At 35.0% G+C, this 23,814-nt stretch overlaps 1 protein-coding gene across 2 annotated transcripts; it reads right to left on the minus strand.

Moving 5' to 3' along the window:
• Nucleotides 1-18,644: 18,644 nt before the first annotated feature.
• LOC133315613 (actin-101-like) lies at nt 18,645-22,660 on the minus strand. Of its 2 annotated transcripts, none has more exons than XM_061517265.1 (5): nt 22,644-22,660; nt 21,080-21,116; nt 20,480-20,873; nt 19,055-19,668; nt 18,645-18,927 (listed from the first exon to the last, which is right to left on the minus strand). In XM_061517265.1, the coding sequence occupies exons 1-5, from the start codon at nt 22,658-22,660 to the stop codon at nt 18,862-18,864; spliced, it is 1,128 nt and encodes a 375-aa protein (XP_061373249.1). In that variant the 3' UTR covers nt 18,645-18,861. The 2 variants fall into 2 exon arrangements, with proteins under 2 accessions (XP_061373249.1, XP_061373248.1); XM_061517264.1 differs by lacking the exon at nt 22,644-22,660 and adding an exon at nt 21,665-21,779 and having other exon boundaries at nt 18,646-18,927; nt 21,080-21,149.
• Nucleotides 22,661-23,814: the final 1,154 nt, after the last annotated feature.

Consider the following 23,814-nt stretch of genomic DNA (forward strand, 5'->3'; position numbering starts at 1 on the left):
CTGGTCAAAAGTTGTGTTTGGAAGGAAAATTTTCGTAAACGACGTTAATGTTGACTGGGTGATGCAAATGTTGGCATCTTTAATTAACATATAATAGTTGAATATTTCTGATTGAAACATTGGGAAATCTTTAAAGCAAACTAATCTGAATAAATAAATCGAATGAACCAGGATGGCATGAGATCTGCCACGTGACCCACTCCTGATAATTTTTAAAATATGATATATTCGATCCCATTTTGGATTTGTTGATAATGACATCGTGGCCAACGTGTTCATTAATAATGAAGTTCAAGTTGTATGGTTGAATTAAAACATGGTTTTGTAATTTGTATGGTTGAATTATTTGGAAAGGGGAGCTTTTTTCAATTATTTAAAGTTCAAACCTAAGTCATTGATAATTACTTTTTCACAGATTTCATATTACTGGTACGACTTTGAAATGGCATCCATGACCATGCCCAGAACATAATTAAGATGGATTTTAACCTCACTCATGTCATACAAAACCTCAATTCACGTTAATAACTAATGCTTAATTATTTAAAACAGAAAAACATTATTAACTTATGAAACAAATTCAAAACATATATAATTCTCAAAAGATATAATTCATCTATAACTTATATAATGATTCAGAATGTCATTTTCGTTAAATACAATGTTCCAATAATGTTTTCGCTCAGGAAAAAAATATACAAAATACAATAATGATATTTCCAAATCAGTAAGTTTGACACCAAATCTTACCGTTGATTTCTATCAATTTAACAATTATAATTTATTCAAAATGAATAATTAATTAATAAGTGTAATTCAATAAAATATGATCGTTAGATCCATAAAATTAACAGTTAAAATTTGATGTTAAATTTTGATACCAATATCAAAGGATCATGTTGGTATATAATATATTCAAACAAAAATAAGAGGTATTAAAGTGAATATATTTTATATGGAGTTGATTTTCACTATCACAAAACTAAGACTCAAACAAATTTTTATCCTTTTATCGTAGGCATAAAAGTAGTCTGCGTCAGTTATCGTCAATGCTTTAGGCCGTTGTTACTTTTTTCCTTCACGTGGCTGTTATTGATATTGAGAAATACAAGTGTGAGTGGGTGAAGTCTCATATTAATTTGATTAAAAATGGATCAAGTAATTATCATATAAATAGAATTGATTCATACATATAATATTTTTAGATTTTGAGTTTGATTATGGTGTCTATATGCATTTAATGTCTCACTTAACTCATGAATTGCGCTTTCTTTCTGTTATGAGCTCCCCTGCCACCTAATCATTGTTGTTAAAATCTCGATTTATCGCTACGATTTTACGATTTTTTATCATCAAAACGATTTTACTAATATTCCAAACGCTTTCACGTTTTTAAGATTTTTTATGATTTTTTTACATTACGATTTTTTAATCTCCTTTTCGATTTTACTTAAGATCTCGATTTTAACAGCATTGCACCCAACAATTGAAAGTAAACAATCATGAGTGAATTAATAAACTTTAATGTTATCAAATAATGGTACCTCAATTGGTGGTAAAATCTCAGTTTAATCCCCATAAATATCATATTTAGAAAGGGCATAAGATCTTAATTTCAAACGCATCCTACACTCCGAATTAGTCTTATTGCTGATACAGAAAGAATCTATTCACCTCAAAGAAATAATTAAGGTCGATATAAAAAATAAAAAACCAATATTTGATCCGCCGAAAAGTTGAGTATGAAAAAATGAAGAGGAAAGCAATGCTTGTTTTATCACGGGACAAATCCCATTGGAACGATGACATTTTTATCCACTAATCTTCATCATAATAATGGTAGTATGAAGACATAACCTCCACTAACCTAAACGAAAACAACAATTGCATAAAAAAAAAAGGAAGAAAAATAAAAAAGGAAATGGTAGAGTAACTGGTCTTCCACCCAAAACAGTGTGCTATGTGGCGCATTATCAAATGTGGTATCCACAAAACCATCTTTTTCCTTTTTTGGAAATTAAAAAAACATCTTTTTCTTACTCTTGCATTCACGAGCAATACTTTACATAATTTCAGCTTTTTTAAATTGGCTTTACTTTTCTCATGTTGTAGGAGAGAAATTATCTTATGTTGTGAGATAAATTAAGTGGAGTTCATCAATTTTTAAAAATAGAAAAAATGAGACACATCTTTTTATGTGAGTGTAACATGAGAGATGAATCTTATGTAACATAAGAGTATAATTTTTCTTTTTAAATATTATTAATTTTTATATTGGATGTACAAGCACTCCAATGCGAGACAAATGGATTGTCCAATCGAACCATTAAAATCTATATACACCCTAACGAATTATATTTTATAAAATTCAATATTAAATTAAAACTACACTTTACGTGTACCATTTTATAGAATATATATAAAACTTTACAAATTAATTAAACAAATAACTAAAAACGAAATCCTTCCTGATTATATGACATAAAGAAGATAATAATACGATCCCATTGCGTTAACCGAAGCAAAATTGACTTTGATTTATATTTAGAAATTTCTCTAAGAAAATGTCACAACGTTGACAAACAGGTTAATGTTGCACCGTCAAGTATCAAACAGGTTTTCTTTTTCGTTGTTTATGTTATTCATTGAAATTTGAAAGTGCACCAAGTATTTGTTGATTTTTCATATAATAATTGATTAAATTATTATACCTACGAATATGAGAATGTGAAAATATTACAGTTGAATCTGAAAATGTGGAACTGTAGAATAGATGCCTATTCAACACGGCAAATTTGAGGTGGGCTTTCATTTCACCATGTCAAAGTGTACTACACAAACTCTCAAATTGTACAAGGGTGACACAGTAATTTCGGTTCAAGTAATATATTACTTGAAATAACATTATATAATTGATACGATTCTATAAAAGGGATTTGTTGGAGGATACAATTAGGTATAATATCCACATCAATGCAGGTTGGCTTGCTTTAAAATAAACATGCTTAAGCTTTCTACAAGTTAGTTGAAAGCATGGGTAGTTAGTTAACCGAAACCAGAGGAAGGCTAACCACTAATTTGGAAATAATGTGTATTTGTCCCTTTTTAAAAGAAACTCTTATTGATGTGAAAAAATGATGTGTTCAATATATTGTTGAATAAAATTGTGCTAAAAAAAAAAAGGATCTTTAATAGGTATTGTATAAGTTGTATTCTAATTTCGGTGTTGCGTTCGTTTTTTAAAATTTATTCGAATAATAATAATAGAGAAAAGTATTTGTCATTTTAAATTACATAAAGTTAGGTCATTTTAAGAGAGATATAGACATAAGAAATTTTTTTATTTAAAATTTAAATTAAAAATAATTACCTACTTTCTCTCTCCCATGATTTTCATTTCTTATATCTACCTCCCTCTTAAAATGACCTAACTTATGTCATTTAAAATGACAAACATCAAACTCATAATAATAATAATAATAATTGAAAAGTCCAGTAAAAAAAGTATGATTTTTATGTTATCCAGTATGATTATTGTTCATAAAAAATTAAGGAAAACGGACTATAAACATAATAATCTTTGTTAACAGGATAGTCATACTCTTTTGTTGTGCATTTATAATGTTTTGAAGCGTGGTTGCTTCAACAATAATCGAATTAAAAAAAAAGTGACCAGTTATATCTGACACTCTATTGAAACACAGTACTTAACTTGTCACTGTATTATAATTTTAGTTAATAGCATAATTTGTAAAATTATCATAGCTATAATTCTTAATAATTACAAAAATTTATATTATAAAGTCAAATATAAATACAATTTTCCCATCACATATTCGTTATATATTCTCTCATACTTTTGGGCCTAATTGTATATTTAAACTAAGATCAATCCAATAAATATATTATTAAATAAGATCTTTGTAAAAAATAAGCCCATATTTTATGAACTGCTGCCATATATGGACTATCGTTAAGGGGCTGGACAGGGGATGGGCTAGGCCCAATTTGAGCAAAAGCCTTTGGTTTCACCATGCTTCGATTCTGACTCATGAAAACAAGCAGATTCAGTAAAGATGGCAAAAAGAATACGAGTAAACAAGATACCTCTATTGGGTACAAGCTATCATGTTCCGATATTTCAAAATATTTGACATGTCATTTCGATACTCTGACTCTATCCCACACTTCAACACGCGTTGTAGATATTAAAAAAAAAGATTCGAAGATTGCATTGCGTTGCATTTTTAATTCTAACTATTAGATTCGTTATATTATGATTACAATTTTATTGAGTTTAATATAATATATAAGATATCCTAGATTTATTTGTAAAATTTAGATATTATAAGTTTATCTTCATTTTTTTTGTTCAATTATTGAATATTAAATTAATATACACTACACAAATTAAAAATATTATGTAATATCAAAACGTGTCAAAATCTAGCATTTTTTAGAATTAACGTATCGAAAGTGTCATGTCGTATCGTATCTCGTTTCCCGTATCAGTGTCGATGCAACATAGGATACAAGCACATACACCTCCTCCGCCCGTCATATTGTAACTTCACTTAACGGATCAAGTTTTTAAGAGAATTAATTGTATGATATGATATGAGCTAATGACCAAATAATCTAAAGTTCAATATTTACTGATGCTATAAGCACATAGATAAAATAGCTGAACAGAAAGTTGAAATTTTACAAAAGAATGACTCTCTAGTTCCCAATTTCTAATTTTTATAATAATAAAATTCAACCCCTAATAAGGGGGTCATAAGCACCCTTTTATAGATTAATTATAAATTAATCCAAAATCTAAAATTCAAAATCTAAAATCATAAAAATAAGAAAAATTTATAAAAATAAATATAACGATAATTAAATTCTAAAAATAAATAAATAATTACAATTAAATCATTCAACACACGTCCCAAATCATGCCAAATATGTTGCTTTCTTTTTTTGCCAAACAAATCAGAATTATATATGATGCTTCCTTTGGATTTGAATTTGATTATAATTTGTTATATTTCAAATTACTGCTCATTTTCACAATTGAGCCATATTTATTGAGCCACAATTATGATTGACTCCGAGTTTCTTGAACCAATGGTTGGGCCATATTCAATGGGTCATGCCGTAAGTGCATTATTCTCTCCTACTAAGAAAAGATTCATCCTTTAATCTTCTTCATCTTCACTAATACCAATCTCTTGGTAAAAATTCAATTGATAATTCTTCCTCTATTAGATCTTTATCATCTTATTTTCCTTCAAATTTATTATAGACTGGATTATCATAATAAAATATGTTATGATCATAAACTTCAAAGTTAGAAATGTTAATTTACATCTTGATATCTTGAAAAGTGGACTGATTTTCAGGTCGTACTTTCCAATTCCGTACCTAGTTTAGAATACTCAAAGGATTGACGTCCTCCTCGTCGTTATCATATGCACTCTCTGCAGTGGCGGAGCCACATGGTGGCTGGGGATGGCTTTGGCCCGGGCTAAATTTTAATAAATTGTACTTATCATGTATAACTATATAATTAATTATAATTTGGCCCGGGCTAAAATTTGTAATTTGGTCCTACCAAAAAATTAAAAAATATTTGGTGAGAGATTTGGGTAAGTTGTGTTAAGTTATCTGTTCCATTTCCACTTATATAAAAAAATTAAAATATATTTAATAAAATTATAACTCTTTTTTATGCTCTCTCTGCTCAGGTGTTTTCTATTTAATATAATTTAAATATATTGTAATATGAACTAACAAAAATTAAGAAAAATAAATACACATATAATTTTTTGGCCTGGGCTCCAATCTGATTCTATTCCTTCTTCGGATTGAACGTCAAACTTTATTCTCGCAAGTCGTCGCTCCAAATCTATCTTGGATTTTCATGTTTTGCGCCTTCACAAGTTGTCGCTTCAAAACTTGAATTTTCTCACTATATGTTCGCACGAGTTGCTGCTTCAAATCTTGGATTTTCTTGCTCTGCGCTAACACAAGTAGTCGCTCCAAAACTTTGTCTAACGCATGTTCAAGTTGTTGATTCAAATCCTGGATCCACCTTCTGAGCTCTTCATTTTCTATGTCTTGCGGATCTATCTGATGCGGTTGTCTGTCTTCTTTAGGAACGAATCCACATCCCTTGCCTTCACGACTCCGTCATCCAAGACCTCTACGATTCTGTTCAGTCATTAGTTGAAGGCAACCTAGTGCTCTGATACCAAATGATGCCAAAAGCGCATAGAAAAAGTGGCTAAACAGAAAGCTGAGATTTTACAAAAGAGTAACCCTTCAGTTCTCAATTTCTAATTATCAAAATAATAAAATCCAACCCTTACAATAAGGGTCATAAGCAATCTTTTATAGACTAATTACAAATTGATCCAAAATTCAAAATCTACAATACTAAAAATAAGAAAAATTCCTAAAAATAAATATAACGATAATTAACTTCTAAAAATAAATAAATAATTGCAATTAAATCATTAAAATGTGTTCCAAATCTTAGATCTCAAATCTTGCCAAACAAATCAAAATCATATATGTTCTCCCTTTAGACTTGAATTTGATTGTAATTTGTTATATTTTAAATTACTTCTCTTTTTCACGATTGAGCTATACTTATTGGGTCACAATTCTGGTTGACTCCGAGTTTCTTGAACCAGGTTGGGCTATATACACCGAGTCAACCGTAAGTACATCACTTACCATACAGTTAATTCTCCCAAAAATATAAGCTATTGGGTGAAAGTCATATGACTAGTTTTATTTTTGTTTTAACACTCCTCCATAACCAAATAAACACATATATTCATATAGAAAATTTTCTTTATGAATTCGAACCCTTCAAATTGTAGAATGGAACTTAAGCTACAGCATTGAAGGTGGTCATAAAGGTAAATGAGCATGAAAATGACACTTTTCATAATGATTTATCTACTATAGTACTATAGTTATATATTTTATTGTGATCAAGGACAATAGGCCACATCTGGTAAGCAAAACCAATTCGGTATTCTTGCATATTGCGAATGAAAATTGCATAACTCGAATAAGTTGACAATCCTCGATAAGCTGTCCGTAGTTGTATGGTTAAACTTCAGCAAACCTAGTTGCCCCTCTATCCCTTTCTTTCTCTTGTTGGTTATAAGCACTATATGTTTGGACCCATAATATGTTGGAGGGGGGGGGGGGAGGGGTATGTGAGTGTCAACAGTACTGGGTGAAAATTAATAAAGTTTAGAAGAGAAGATATTTTGAAATTCTTTGCACTTTCCCCTTGGAATGGCCAATGGATTCTAGATTATTAGATATTAAGTATAAGGGTAGTTTAATATTTTAATGATATTCTAGATTTTTCTCTGTTATGCTCTTCTATATAAGAGCTCACTCATTGTACAAATTAATAACCACAAACAATGAAATTTATATTTTTCCTTTTCTCTCTTTTACCTCCTAATATGGTATCAGAACATTTTTATCCTCCATGAATGGAGCTTCCGCTGCGACCATTTTTTTTTTAGTTTTCTCTTCATCGATTTTTTTGAGTCTTTTATTTTTCCAGATCTGTGCTTCCTTTGCTTCTGTATCTTTTCTCCCCTTTTCTTCCAGATCTCCTTTGCATCTGAACCTTTCCCCCTTCCTTCCTTCTTCTGGTTCACTCTTTTGAATTTTCCGATTCCTTTCTTTTCTTTTTCTTACTTAATTGCTGCTACAGTTAAGCTAGTCTTTTATTATTCCTTCCATTGGTATATTCTCATCCAACCCCACAAACATTCCAACGACCCAAATCTAAAGGACCGTCGTGCGATAAATCATCTTTTATTATTACTTCCAGTGGACCATTGTGCTACAGTTAAGATATTCCCCTTTATTTTCGGTCGGTCACCGTTGAATCTCCGGCCGGTCACACCCAGTTTTCAGATCTGCGTTTATGTCTTCTTCCGGCCATGTCCTTCTCTTTTTCGGCTGCGTCTTCTTCTGTTCCGGTAATCATCTCCGACCGTGTCTCATTCTCCGGCCACATCATCCAACTCTCTGACCGTTGTTCCAGATCGTTCACTTTTCAGATCTGTGTTTTTCTTCTCCGGTCTTTTCTTTTCTGATCTGCGTTTTTTTTTTGTCTTGCCATTTTTTTTTCTTCTTAGTTATCGTCCACCTTTGTTGGGTCTCTGATATATTCTTATTTTCAGATCTATCTTCTTGTTCTCTTTCACTTCTCATTTTGCAGGTCCATGAAGATCCTTGGAGCTCATGGATTTAACTGCAATGCATCATTATAATTTTTTATTTTATTTTTTTTATTTTTTTGATGTACTGTTTCTGGCTTGTATTTCGCCACTTAGATTTTATTCCCACATATATTTGTGGTGTTATTCCAGTCTGATTTGACTTGTATGTGGTTTATTTCTGCCATTGTTTTGGCTTTATTTTGGCTTCTTATTCAGCAGGAGCATTGATCATGTTGCTGAATTTCATTTCAGAACAGTTGATTTTGCCGATGTCCATCGCGGCAGTTCATATTAGGTTGCTGATGTCCATCCCAGCCCTTCCTTCCTTTGCTGATGTCAATCCCAGCACATTATAGCTGATGTCCATTCCAGCACTGTTTCTTTACTGGCTGATGCTCATGTTATTTGGTTATTATGTTTTCTTGATTTTTCTTGTTCAAGATGAAAGTTCTCTTTGTTCACTCTCCATCTTGAGGGGGGAGTATTAGATATTAAGTATAAGGGTAGTTTAGTATTTTAATGATATTCTAGATCTTTCTCTGTTATGCTCTTCTATATAAGAGCTCACTCATTGTACAAATTAATAACCATAATCAATGAAATTTATATTTTTCCTTTTCTCTCTTTTACCTTGTAATAGGACCCCTCTTTATATTGCATAGTTACCTAGTAAGTGGACCCATAAAATGTTTAAGAAAATTTATCAATCAGAAATTTATTAGAATGGAAATTATATTTTTACTTTTATTGTATGGCTATGTTTGTTTTACTTTCATGGAATAGATATGATGAAATTTTGCTTAAAGGATTGTTTTTCAAGCCCTGCAAAGTCAAGTTCATTGGCTACAATGGAAAATGCACCTCGGACTTTTTAGTTCTAAAGATGCTTTCAAGTCTGGGCGTATGTGTTTCATCATAGTGGATTGTCCATCGTCCTACAATGTAATCATTGGCAACCTACAATTCACAAATAAGACATGCTCATCTCAATCAATCACCAGAACTTAAAGCTGGTAGAATCCAAGAACGAAGTCATAATGACTAAATGGAGTTGTGAACCTGTTACTATGAGACACTGATGATCAATGAAGGTGATTCGTCCTGATCACCACCCTGGATCTAACATGGTGAAAAGATTAAAAAAAGAAAAAGAAAAGAGCAAGTCAGTCAAGCCCACTAAGAAGCTAGCTAGACATGATGGTCGAGCTAAATATCCAAGAAGTTGATAAGCTCCCAAGACTTGAACTTGAGAGCGAGCTAGAGAACTTAGTCATGGGAGAAAAGTCTGAACATTACATAAACAATGGAAAGAGCTTGGAACCCGGCCTTAGAGAGAGGCTAGTGGCTTTCCTAAAGGAGAATAAAGATTGATAGGCACCCACCGTCCCATGAGATGAACACCAGGCACCCTCCTTTTAAGGAAGGGAACACCAGCAAGGAGATGAGCACCATTGCTGACCAAGAGATGGAGAAGGAGACAGCTTCACAGACGCGTGGAGTTGTTAGAACGGAAAGAAGACAGAGAAAGGCACCTCAGTGGCTTGAGGACTTCATAACACCAACACGTGGCTGAGTTGTGACTAAGTTGACTGAAAGAAGTGATATTGGGCTTGTTAAATATAGTCCATTATGTTAGGACATTACACTTAAATAATGTAAATGGGCTTTTGGCATACCAAGCCCATCATATAATTCTTAGGCATTTACAATTCTGTTTCACCATATAACCATAGTAGGGACCATCAGAGGAGGGTATTGAACATTGTTGTAACAATTTCTTCTTCCTTCGCATGAATATTTTCTGGAGTAACCGGCATACTCGAAATTGCCGTTGATAATACCAATTTTCCAGTATTTTCCTTTCAGTAATTGTGCTTTAGACTGTAGACTCTATCAATTTGGTGCAGTTCATTGAGAGAAACTTCCACATCATACATGGCGGAGGGAACTCGCTCAGCGGTGAAAACAAATCTGATGGAGGAATGCATTGCTCGACTTACACGACACGATGAGCAGTTCAGTGCCTTAGGAGAATTACTCAAAGGCATGAACCTCAAACTGACATTAATGGAAGCTAAATTAGATCAAAACCAGAAAAATAAATCAGAAGGCAAAAGTGAACGTCCTCAGACTGAAGGGTTGAGTACTTTTTTCGGCAATAATGCTTACAAGTCAGTGAAGTTCTCGATGCCTCGTTTCGCTGGACGAAACCCGGAACCCTGGATCCACAAGATTCAGCAATTTTATGGATTCCACAACCTACCCGACGATGATAAGCTCACACTGACATCCTTTCAAATGGATGGTGCAGCCGAAGAATGGTTCCATTGGATGGAACGGAGTCAGCGATTAACCACTTGGGATGCATTTGTTACAACCTTGCGCTCACGATTTGCTCCTTCCAAGTATAGGGATCTCAGAGGAGAATTAGGAAGGTTAACCCAGAATTTCACAGACGAAGATTATCAGAGGAAATTTAAACAGCTATCAAATCAGATCATTGGTATAGACGATCTTACCTTACAAAGTTACTTTGAAAATGGACTCAAGTCTGAGATACGAAAGGAAGTCCGACTACATTTTCCAGAATCATTAGGAAATGCAATTGAACTGGCTAAGGTGGTGGAGGATAAACTGAATGACCGAGCTCCAACACGATATGGGTACCAGAAAAATACAAACCATAGTCCTGCAATGGTGAACCAACCAGGCCTGTTACCCACTCCATCAAAGGGTATAACAAATCCTGCTGGACCGTCACGGAACACCGTCCCCATCAAGCGTCTTTCAGCTGCTGAAATGATGGAAAAAAGGGAAAAAGGACTCTGTTATTATTGTGATGAAAAATTCAGCAGAAGCCATGTCTGCAAAGGAAACATGTTTTTGCTGCTTATTCAAGGAGATGAGGAAGATGACAAGGAAGAAGAAATTGAAGTCACAAATGAAAAGATTGGGGGTGAGGAAGAATCACCTGGCATCAGCTTGCATGCTATGGATGGGCAATATTCTTCTAGCACCCTGAGATTGAAAGGGGACCATCAACAAACTTCCGGTACAGGTTTTAGTGGATGGAGGTTCTACACATAATTTTGTACAGGAAAGGATGGTCAAATTTCTGGGATTGGAGGTGCAACCAGTTACTCAGTTTAAAGTGCTGGTAGGGAATGGAGCTAGTTTAATGTGTAAAGGGGTTTGCCATCGGGTTGGGTTAGACTTGCAAGGGCACAAATTTTTTTCTGATCTTTTTGTCCTTCCTATCCAAGGGGCATAAGTAGTATTAGGAGTGCAGTGGTTATCGAAATTTGGAGATGTGACTACCAATTACAAGCAGCTGGTCCTGAAATTTACAAAGGAAGGCAAATTGATTGAGTTGCATGGAGAACCGAGGATACAGGTGGAGCCAATAGAATTACATCAGTTGCGTCGGCTCAACAATTCCAATGCTGTAGCCACTTATTTTTAGTTGCAGGCCGTAGAACTCCAGTCTCCCAATGAACCACATACTGACCAGCAGTGTCATTCTGCCAAACAAGCTGTGTTGGAAGAATATGAAGATATTTTTGCTACACCCAAGCAGTTACCACCAGTAAGATTGGAGGACCACAGAATTCATCTTGAACCTGACACCAAGGCAGTAAATGTTAGACCATACAGGTACCCTTATTTTCAAAAATTTGAAATTGAAAAAATGGTAAAAGACATGCTTGATACAGGTGTTATTCGACCAAGCTTGAGTCCCTTTTCATCCCCAGCCTTATTGGTGAAGAAAAAGGATGGGACATGGAGGTTCTGTGTTGATTATCGAGCCCTCAATCAAGTTACCATACCCAACCGATTCCCAATACCTACAGTGGATGAGATGTTGGATGAACTTACTGGAGCAGTGATCTTCTAAAAAATGGATCTACGTTCGGGGTACCATCAGATTAGAATGGCACCAGAAGATGTTTACAAAACAGCGTTTAGGACTCATCAAGGACATTATGAGTTTGTGGTTATGCCCTTTGGGCTCACCAATGCCCCAGCCACATTTCAGGGTATTATGAACTCAGTTCTGAAAGAGTTCCTACGCAAATTTGTCATCGTGTTCTTTGATGACATACTGATATACAGTAAATCAATGTGGGAGCATGTAGGACACTTGAGGAAGGTCATGGATTGTCTTAGGCAACATCAATTGTATGCCAAGAAATCCAAATGTGCATTTGCTAGGGAGGAAGTGGACTATCTAGGTCACCTGGTGGATGCTAATGGGGTTCGGCCAGATGTGGGCAAGATCAAGGCTATCATGGAGTGGAATAAACCCACCACCATTAAACAGCTGCGCGGATTCTTGGGGTTGGTTGGCTATTACCGCAAATTTGTTCGCGGTTTTTCTCATATTGCGGCTCCCTTGACTGCCTTATTACACAGGGATGCCTTTATTTGGAATGATAGGGCCGAGCAAGCCATGTTAGACCTCAAGGCATCCTTGTCGAATCCGCCAGTGTTAGCACTCCCAGATTTCACTAAGAAATTTATTCTGACTACAGATGCTTCTGGGTTTGGGGTGGGGGCAGTCTTAAGCCAAGATAATCGGCCAATTGCCTACTTCAGTAAGAAACTCAATCCTAAGATGCAACAAGCCTCCACCTATGTGCGGGAAATGTTTGCTATCACCGAAGGTGTGTCCAAGTGGAGGCAGTATCTACTAGGAGGGCCATTCATTATTCGGACCGACCAGAGGAGTATCAAAGAGATGATGGGGCAAGTTATACAGACCCCTGAGCAGCAACGCTTCTTAGTCAAGCTACTGGGTTTTGATTATACCATTGAGTACTATCCTGGTGCATCCAACAAGGTAGCCGATTCCTTGTCTCGACAATCAGAAGGGGAATTAGCAACGTCAACAGAAGATGCATGTACACTGGCCATCACCATGGTTACTCCTAACCTGATTGCACAAATTAAAACAGAGGTTCAGAATAATGCAGAATTGAGACAGTTAAAAGACAAGATCGAAAAAGGAGCTGATGGCTATGAGCATTACACGGTGAGAGAAGGGCTTATACTCTTTAAGGGAAGGATCACACTGGCCTCAAAGTCTGAGCTGCGTAGGGTCATCCTTCATGAATTTCATTCATCTCTAATTGGAGGGCACAGAGGAGTGAAGAAGACATTACAGAGGATACTTCCCATATACTATTGGCCCAACCTGAAGAGTGACGTCCAGGAGTTTGTTAGGATATGTCCCATCTGCCAAGCAACGAAGTACCAGCCCCTATCACCCGCAGGCCTCCTTCAACCTCTACCGGTACTGCTAGCAATTTGGGAGGAGCTGTCCATGGATTTCATCACGGGACTTCCAAATTCAGAAGGGAAAACGGCAATATTGGTAGTCGTCGATCGACTCTCCAAGTACGCCCATTTCATCGCTCTACCACCGAATTTCACAGCAACAAAAATTGCATCAGTCTTTGCAGAAAACATTTGTCGGTTACACGGCATTCCTCGTTCCATTGTATCTGACAGGGATAGTATTTTTGTTAGCAAATTCTGGGCGGAATTGGCTCGTCTAAGTGGCACCAAGCTTTGTTATAGCACCGCCCACCACCCTGAGTCAGATGGCCAAACAGAAGTTACAAACAGGGGTTTTGAGCAATATTTACGCTGTTATACAATGGAATCACCAAGGCAATGGGCACATTACCTTCCTTGGGCGGAGTTTTCTTACAACACCGCATACCATTCCTCGATTGGGGCTTCTCCCTTTCAGATTGTGTATGGCCGAAGCCCTCCCATCATCCCACCATATGAGGGTACTGCTTCATCGGTAGAAGCTGTTGACGAGTTATTAACCCGTCGAGACACAGTGATACGTTAGCTCCGGGAAACCTTGCATCGGACTCGCCAGCGAATGAAGGCTCAGGCGGACAAAAGCAGAAGAGATGTCCAGTTTCAGGTGGGAGACCCTGTCCTGGTTAAGCTGCAGCCCTACCGTCAGCGCTCCGTCCGCAATCACTCCTTCTCCAAGCTGAGGCGTCGCTTCTATGGTCCTTTTCCCATCATTGAACGTCTAGGGCAGGTAGCCTACAGATTGCAATTGCCGGCACAATCTCGTATTCATCCAGTGTTCCACGTCTCACTGCTTAAGCCGTTTCGTCAGAACCAGTCCTTTCATGCCACACCACTTCCCCCTGTAAGTTGGGATAACCACCCCATCACCACGCTTGTCGCAGTGCTTCGTACCCGCGTCCTCCAACACGGGAAAGAGGAGATTTTGCAACTCCTTGTACAGTGGATGGGGCTACCGTTAGAAGACGCCACTTGGATCTCCTACGATGAGTTCTGCCAGGCCTTCCCAACCTTTGATCTTGAGGACAAGATCTTGTCTTCAAGGGGTAAGGGAACTGATAGGCACCCACCGTCCCATGAGATGAACACCAGGCACCCTCCTTTTAAGGAAGGGAACACCAGCAAGGAGATGAGCACCATTGCTGACCAAGAGATGGAGAAGGAGACAGCTTCACAGACGCGTGGAGTTGTTAGAACGGAAAGAAGACAGAGGAAGGCACCTCAGTGGCTTGAGGACTTCATAACACCAACACGTGGCTGAGTTGTGACTAAGTTGACTGAAAGAAGTGATATTGGGCTTGTTAAATATAGTCCATTATGTTAGGACATTACACTTAAATAATGTAAATGGGCTTTTGGCATACCAAGCCCATCATATAATTCTTAGGCATTTACAATTCTGTTTCACCATATAACCATAGTAGGGACCATCAGAGGAGGGTATTGAACATTGTTGTAACAACTTCTTCTTCCTTCGCATGAATATTTTCTGGAGTAACCGGCATACTCGAAATTGCCGTTGATAATACCAATTTTCCAGTATTTTCCTTTCATCTGGAAGTCCTCTGATATATCTGGTATCGTCCCCAATATTGTTGTCATCGTCTTTCTGTCCATCCAGGTGCCCAACCCATCTCTCAAAAGAAAAAGGAAGATCGACCGTGAACATATATAGGCAATAGAGGAACATGCCAAGGAGTTATCGAAGACTGGCTTTATTAGAGAGATCAATATACATCTGGCTCTCCAATGTGATCTTGGTAAAAAAGTCAAGAGGCAAATGACAAGTATGTGTAAACTATACAGATTTGAACAAAGTTTGCTCCAAGTACTCTTATCCCATGTCAAGCATAAATCAGTTAGTGGACTACTATTCTAGATTTCAGCTCCTCTCCTTCATGGATGCTTATTTGAGGTACAACCAAATTCCCCTCCACCTAACTGATCAAGAGAAAAGAACCTTTCATTACTGAAAAGGCAAATTATTATTACATTGTTATGCACTTTGGACTTAAGTGGAAATTATATTTCTACTTACAGCTATGTTTGTTTTACTTTCATGGAATAGAAATGATGAAATTTTGCTTAAAAGGTTGTTTTCAATCAAGGTAGCTTAGGTTTCGGTTATTTTTTATTAACAGAGAACATCATCCACAAAATTAAAGAAGTTGGTATAGAATTTTGCTTAAAATCTTTATGTTAAGCTCTATATATTAATTTGATTAGTTCCCGGCTTATCAAAGAGATTATTAGACACCATAGGTTTTCATCGAGCATACAAACAGTGAGAAACAAATCTAAATTTCAAAAAAGATATTCTCCGTTCAACAATTGGATACCTAGTTCTAACTGAGTTTGTTTTCATCATACTAGGAGAAAATCTACCAAACGTAACTTTAAGTTTTGGGAACCAAATTAGGGAAAGGCTTCGATAGGAAATTGGGTGTGGTCACAGTGCTGTTCTTCGATTGCAGTAGCTGGGAATCATTTTGATTCATATTACTTGCTTGATAATATGGATTATTAGAGGAAGAAATGGGTCTAGGATAGATATTTCTTTTTGGTACTAACGTTCTATGCTACTTATAATTCATTTTCATATGTTTTGTGAGTTCTTAGTAGGAATGGTGTCATGACGGGAGAAAACAATTTGGAACCCCGAGAATCCATCGGAACTTACTAGAGAAAAATTCTAATTTGGTGAAAATCTATTTGATGTGACACTTTTGTAAATATTATGCGGAAAATCTATTCTAAAAACTCCGATCCAAAATGGACTAAAAAGTTAAGTGGATGCAATACATCACTTCAAAAAAAAAAAAAAAAAAAACTGGCGTGTATTTCTGTAGATAATAACAAGTTTTATTAATATGATGTTAAAGAAGAAATTATCTCATATTATAGAAATAAATTTATAAGCTCCACTACCTGAAAAAATAAAAAGAAAAAAAAATGACACAATTATCAAAGAGTGTGTAAAAAAAACTTATCTCAATTAACATAAAAATAAATTTTCCCTATAACATACATATAACCTTGTTTTCATTCTATTTTCTCTTTTTAAAATATTGCCAAAATTGTAAACATAAAAATATTATTTTTATCATTTCCCTCATAAAATTTTAAAATTAAAATCCAGAAAAAAAAAATATTTTTACAATTTCTAATAAAAACAAAAATCGAAACAAACGAGACTGCCCTGCTCCAACAATCTCGAGGGGCATACCCTCTACCTAACCTCTTAATTCCAATTCATAATCATACAAATTCACATGGAAACCAAAAGAAGGCAAAAACAATTAATCATTGCAAACAAAGAAAAACTACTAGACTTTGGCCATCTTTGTTTAAACAAAATGCACTCCACACAGTGGCGTAGCAACATTATATTTTGGTGGAGCCTCGGTTCCGACTACATTTCAATGAATTTTATTTGTTATATATAATTATGGGAAATAATTTTCTCATGTTGCATGAGACAAGTTGTCTCATGCAACACATAAAAAAGTGAGTGGGATCCACTAGAAAGAAGAGAGAGAAAAGAAAAAAGTGGATCCTACTCACTTTTGTGTGTGTTGCATGAGACAACTTGTCTCATGCAACATGAGAAAAATATATCCCTATAATTATATAAGTAATTATAATTGGGTTCTAACTAAAATTATAAGTTAGTCCTAGCTAAAATTGTAACAATGGTAACAGACGAAGATTTGGAGTTGCTTTGTTTGTAGGATCATATAACAAATTGATTTCTCCTTAATTTCTTCTTTTTCTTCTTTCATCTTTTTTCAATTAGCGTTTTCTTCTAACTTTTTTTTTCTTATTCGCATAGACCACCAGGAACCTAACCATTTATGTGGCAAGGTACGATGTTTTGTTCCTTTCTCAAGATTTTAGGAATACATATTCTTGGAATATGCATTGGTAATTATATTGTCCGCTCGGAAAAAAAAAATGATTTATATTTTTGAATCTTGTAAAAGAGAAATTCTTTGTTTTTGCTGACCATAATTATTTATTAAGTGTTTTTAACATGAGTGAAATTCATTCCCCTTTTTTTTATTTATAACTTTTTTTTTGTGCGGTTGTATTTATTGATTTTATTTCCTTTGAAAAATGTAGTGCTGTTTTACATTTTCCTTTTTTTAAAAAAAATTACTTTAATGTAGAGTTACAGTTGCTATTGGTAATGGAATTGAATTGTTTGTTGGAGTTATTTGTATTTGATTTCACAACAGGAATGAGAATTTTGGCGATTAATCAATGAAAACTGTTAAAGAGAAAAATCAATGAAGATATATGTATATATATAGAGTATGAAAATTTCTTGTACATATTCATTAACAACTTCTTTGTTTTTTTTGTATTTTTAAAAATTTTAAAATATCTAAACACTAATTAAATGATTTATCTGGATTCAATGTCATTTAAATGATTTTAGACATTTGTTGCTGATTGTTCCATGTTTCTTTTTAATTGTGAAATTTGTCCCTCTACGTTGATGTTCTTCACAGGTCACAACTAGGGGTATAAATGGACCAAGTTAGACCAAGCTTTAATAGCTTAAGTCTATGTAAAATATTTAGAGCCTATACTGACCTATTAACCTATTAAAGACTTGATTTATAAGTCTACCCTGACCTATTATAAAAAACTAAAAAACTAAAAAATATAATTCGACTTGTAAGACCTACCAAGTTGCAAATTAAAGTTTATAGGCCTCAAACCAAATTAAAATATAAAAGATAAAAAAAAGTATTCACAAAGATTACATGAAATAAATTTTCATTAATATCACATGAAATAAATTTTCATTAACATCATATGAAATAAATTTTCATTAACATCACATAAAATAATATTCATATAGATCACATGAAAATGTTCATAAAATTCACATGAAAATTTCATATATGTATATATGCATATACTTTGCACTTTCTTTACTAATTTATTTTTATGTTATATTTTAAATTTTAAATAAATTTATCTTAGCATCACTTAGCACCTTTGTGCTATTGCTTTTCTCGAGAATTTTTCATATGTTTTCGCCGGTGTTTAATAATCCGGTGTTTAATAATCCGTAGGAATGTAGGATGGATCAATATATGAAAGTCATTGCCTTCTTGCATAAATAGCCACCTTACAAACTGTGATTCATACATTACACTAGATATATCTCCTCTACTAAAAAAACCCCAAAGCATCAAATAAGTCAACCAAACTTGACTGAAATATGGCACAAGACTGGGAGCAGCATGGAGAACTTCTGAACTCAGAAGCACTTCCGGTGAACAATAGCTGGACCAGATTCTTCAAATTCACCCTTGGAGATCCACATCTGCATTAAATAAAACAAAACAAAGAAGGCAATGACTTTCATATATTGATCCATCCTACATTCCTACGGATTATTAAAAACCGGTGAAAATATATGAAAAATTCTCGAGAAAAGCAATAGCACAAACCTGTTGAAAGGTGCTAAGTGATGCTAAGATAGACCCACCAATCCAGACACTGTATTTCCTCTCAGGAGGAGCCACCACCTTGATTTTCATGCTGCTCGGAGCAAGAGCAGTGATTTCCTTACTCATTCGATCAGCAATGCCAGGAAACATAGTTGACCCACCACTAAGCACAATATTTCCATATAGATCCTTCCTAATATCAACATCACATTTCATGATGGAGTTGTACGTAGTTTCATGGATTCCAGTAGCTTCCATACCAATTAGAGAAGGCTGGAAGAGAACTTCTGGGCAACGGAATCTCTCAGACCCTATTGTAATGACCTGTCCATCAGGTAATTCGTAGCTTTTCTCCACTGCAGAACTACTCTTAGCAGTCTCCATTTCTTGTTCAAAATCAAGGGCCACATAAGCTAATTTCTCCTTCACATCACGTACAATTTCCCGTTCAGCAGTGGTAGTGAAAGAGTATCCTCTCTCAGTTAGAATTTTCATCAAGTACTCCGTTAAATCTCGGCCAGCAAGGTCCAACCTAAGGATAGCATGAGGAAGAGAATAACCTTCATATATGGGCACTGTGTGGCTCACACCATCACCAGAATCAAGCACAATACCTGTTCATATAACCAATAGCTCAATAACAATACAACACAAACCAGGAAGGAAAATAATAGCTAAAGACAGTGTATAATTGCATGTATGTGGCATCCTTGTAGATATGGAATCATACACAGACCACATAATTCAACTGTAGTAATAAAATAAACCAAGAAACTAACTCAAATTTCAATAGTTCTACAGTAGTTAAACCAAGGTAGAACTGGGATTTAAATAAATTTAAATATATCTTACATTATATCTCTATATAAAGATAATAATGTTCCTTTCTACTTGAAATTGTCTAGGAATTATATTTATCAAAGCAGGAGTACAAGTAATAAACCACTCCCCATTAAACCCCGACTAGCGAGGGTGGGGTAATATAATATGTAAATCAGCATTATAAACAAAAATAAGGCCCTTGGTCCAATGGCGCAACCTGTGCTTAGTGCTTACGTAAAGTTTGTGCTTGGGACACACAAGTTTCAACATTCCGGACAAAAGAGAAATAATAGTCACTCCACTCATTCACCCTCAAACTGGCTGAGCCACCGTCCAGTTTGGCTGTTTGCCTGGTTTTCTAGTTCCCAGGCCAGATTTCAGAATTCTGGTTATGATGGCTAGACCAGACTGACTCCTAGGTCAAGCAGTCAGACTAGCAAGTCCAGTCCGGATTTCACTTTCAGAACTATGATATATACAAAACCCAGTTTTAGTCCCCAAATTTCCAATCCATGTCCATCAAAACTTGACCAATTTGACCTAGCCCAATCAAAGTCCCATGATCACAAAATAGTAAAAACAAAATCAAGTACAGAAACAAACCTGTTGTGCGTCCACTGGCATACAGAGACAAAACAGCCTGAATGGCAACATACATGGCAGGCACATTGAAGGTTTCAAACATAATTTGGGTCATCTTCTCTCTGTTGGCCTTGGGATTGAGTGGCGCCTCAGTGAGAAGAACTGGGTGTTCATCAGGGGCAACACGGAGCTCATTGTAAAATGTGTGATGCCAAATCTTTTCCATGTCATCCCAGTTGCTAACTATACCATGCTCTATTGGATACTTCAATGTGAGTATACCCCTTTTTGACTGGGCTTCATCACCCACATAAGCATCCTTCTGACCCATCCCAACCATAACACCCGTGTGACGAGGTCGCCCAACAATACTAGGAAACACAGCCCTTGGGGCATCATCACCTGCAAAACCAGCCTGCAAGACAAAAAATACACACAGGAAATATCAGAAGACGAAATAAAACAAAACTACTGTATTTCATAATAGCCAAGCACATGAAAACTTTGTTCCATAGCAGAACAAGTACCATCCCATTCTTCCATGAAGATAAAACATTCGGAGTGCTAATCACTATAAACTGAAGGAATTACCCATATTTAAATCATAATAAATGCACTAACCTTGACCATTCCAGTTCCATTGTCAACAACAAGAGGTTGAATGTCCTCAGCATCAGCCATCTTTTATAACCTGCTCAGCACAAAAGAAAGGGAAAGAAAGACACAGTTCAAGGACTTCGTTCATATAAAATCAAAACAAAATTCAAAAACAAGCTAAGAAGGACACCATTTAGAATTTTCTTTCAGTAAACTGCAAGGCAATTTCCCTATCCCAGCAATTCTTGCAATAAAATAAAATAAAATAAATAATAAAACCCAAAAGATCATAACCATGCAACACGCCCAAAAAGCTCATAATCAAAAGAAAAATCATTTAAACACAGATAAGCATATTAATTAATAGAAAATGAAATGAAAATCAAAATCAGCCAACATATCACAACAAATTCAAGTTAAAACCGAAGCTACCAACAGAAGAGGCACCCTAAAAGACAGACCCAGATCAATAAGATCAAGTAAAAGATCATAACTTTTCGGGTTCAGAAACTCATCATCGGAGAAACAACAGAGGATTACGGTCCTGAAAACATGCAACAAGAAAATCCAACCATAAATCACAAGCGCAAAGTTGAGATCGAAACGCACCTTTTCCTCACGAAACGCGAACTAGCTACGCAGGGAAGGGACGGGTCGTACGATGTAATGGTTCAGTGCAGCAGCATAAGAGGTAGGTGAAGTGTTTCTTCAGGTGAGCATTTTATATTCAGTGACGCAAGCTAAATGACACTGAAATGCGAGTAAAATGAAACTCAAATGCACATTCGAAAATGCAGGTTTGGGATGCGTTTGGTTCCCCGCAAAAACAGCGCGGAATGTAAGAGGAAAATACGTGGACTCTCTGCCCGATGCCAAACAGAGAAGAGAAAACACCGCCGTGACTTTTTCTGCGGAAAGAGAATCCATTTTTGATTTGGAAATTTGATGCTAAGTAAAGTTATCATCGCTGCCGTCCATTCCATCCAGTGCTGCGTGTGACGGCACATCAGCATTAACTACCGTTAATCAGAATAAATTCTCATATACTTTTTAGAATAATATATTTACTATAACTTTCATGATAAAATTTTAAAATTTGACATCAAGCTATCATAATGAAAATTAATAATAAATTAATAAATTTAATTGGTAAAATTATAATTATTAATTAGTGGAAATTAAAAATTATGGTTTAATTTGATGTAAAATTTTAAAATTTGATATCAATATGAAAGATCTTACTCAAAATTTGATTTGTATTATTAATCGCTATCAACATGTTTTTGACTGAAAGATATTATATATAAAAATTTATTTGTACATCATTTCTTGAAAGTATGGATTATATGATCCTTATCTATGAATGGTTCAACGCTCCAACAATATATTCAAACACAACTTGAGGAATTGGGAAATAAAATATAAGTGATTGAAATAGACAAGAATAAGAATGAAAAGGAAATGTGTAAAATATATTAAATATTTATTAACCAATTTGTAATAGTGTAAAATACTTATATAACCATCAAAAGAAATATTCTTTTACAGGGATATAAGTATTTAATATAAATTCCCTTATATTTTTGAAGAAAATTTTCTTTCCATCTAATTAGCTTAATATATATCACTATTCATGCGGTAAGGGGTTACATTCAGAAAGAAAAATTATATGAAGACTTACGACGGGATTTGACAATCTCAAAAGAACACGACTAGCATACAAGTTAGGTAACATAGCACGACAAGATTTTAATGTCAAACAGAAAGCATTAAAATATTAATTTATACTTTCAAAGAGAGAAATTTTTGCAGAGAAATATAGAGATCCAAAGAAATGCAAGTACACGTGAAATAAACAAAACAATATCTAGTCAGGGCCTCACACAGGCCAAAGAATTCATAATCAACCAGTATAGTTCAACAATATATCTAAGTATCTAACAAAGCGACCATCAAATTTATAGATAATTTTAGTGTTATCAAACTTCCCGGTCGGAATATTGGATTAAGGGATCACCAATTCAATTAATAGGTCATATATTTAACAACATGAATTAAATATATAATAAAATACAATAAATATAAAATCAAAAACAAATTCTTGGAAAATCTTTGGGGGCCAGAGCACATGCCTCTCTCCTCGAGGGGAGATTAGTCTCATCCTTTCTCCGGTAGCGAAGCTCAATGCACCCACTATTCCAATGAAGGAGTAGCCTTCGGGCCGTACTCCGAGAACAAGGTGACCGGAGGAGATTGAATAGGGATACTCTCCCGGTTCTATCCAAAATAATAATAATAATAATTAGAGTTGATTTAGTGTTAAGTAATAAGTGAAATAAGTTATAATTGATATGGTTTAGTTTTGAATCTCAGTAGTGAATTACCCGTGCGATGCCCGGGGGAAAAAGAACAAAATATTTATCGTCTGCCGTGGTTGGTTAATCGCACTGCAAACCTTATACTTACAAAAACCTGTGTTATTATCTTATTTTATATTTCAGGTGGAAAAAATTACAGCATTGACACAGAACTTTGCAAATATCAATCATAAACAAAAATTTGCTATCGAAAGTGATCAATATTATGCAAATCAAATACAGTTATCTACTCGATGAGTTATGTAAAAAATAAATACGCCACAGTAGACTATGTTAAAATGAGGATGGGTAAAAAAAGAAAAATGCATACAACTTATTGCTAACTATAACAGCACTTATAAAATCAAGGTAACAAACAGACCAAGCAAATATGGAATTAAA

This window comes from Gastrolobium bilobum, unplaced genomic scaffold, assembly GCF_033153095.1.
Source record: "Gastrolobium bilobum isolate Gb01-03AN ecotype WA unplaced genomic scaffold, APGP_CSIRO_Gbil_v1 utg44174, whole genome shotgun sequence".
In the NCBI taxonomy this organism is placed as follows: Eukaryota; Viridiplantae; Streptophyta; class Magnoliopsida; order Fabales; family Fabaceae; genus Gastrolobium; species Gastrolobium bilobum.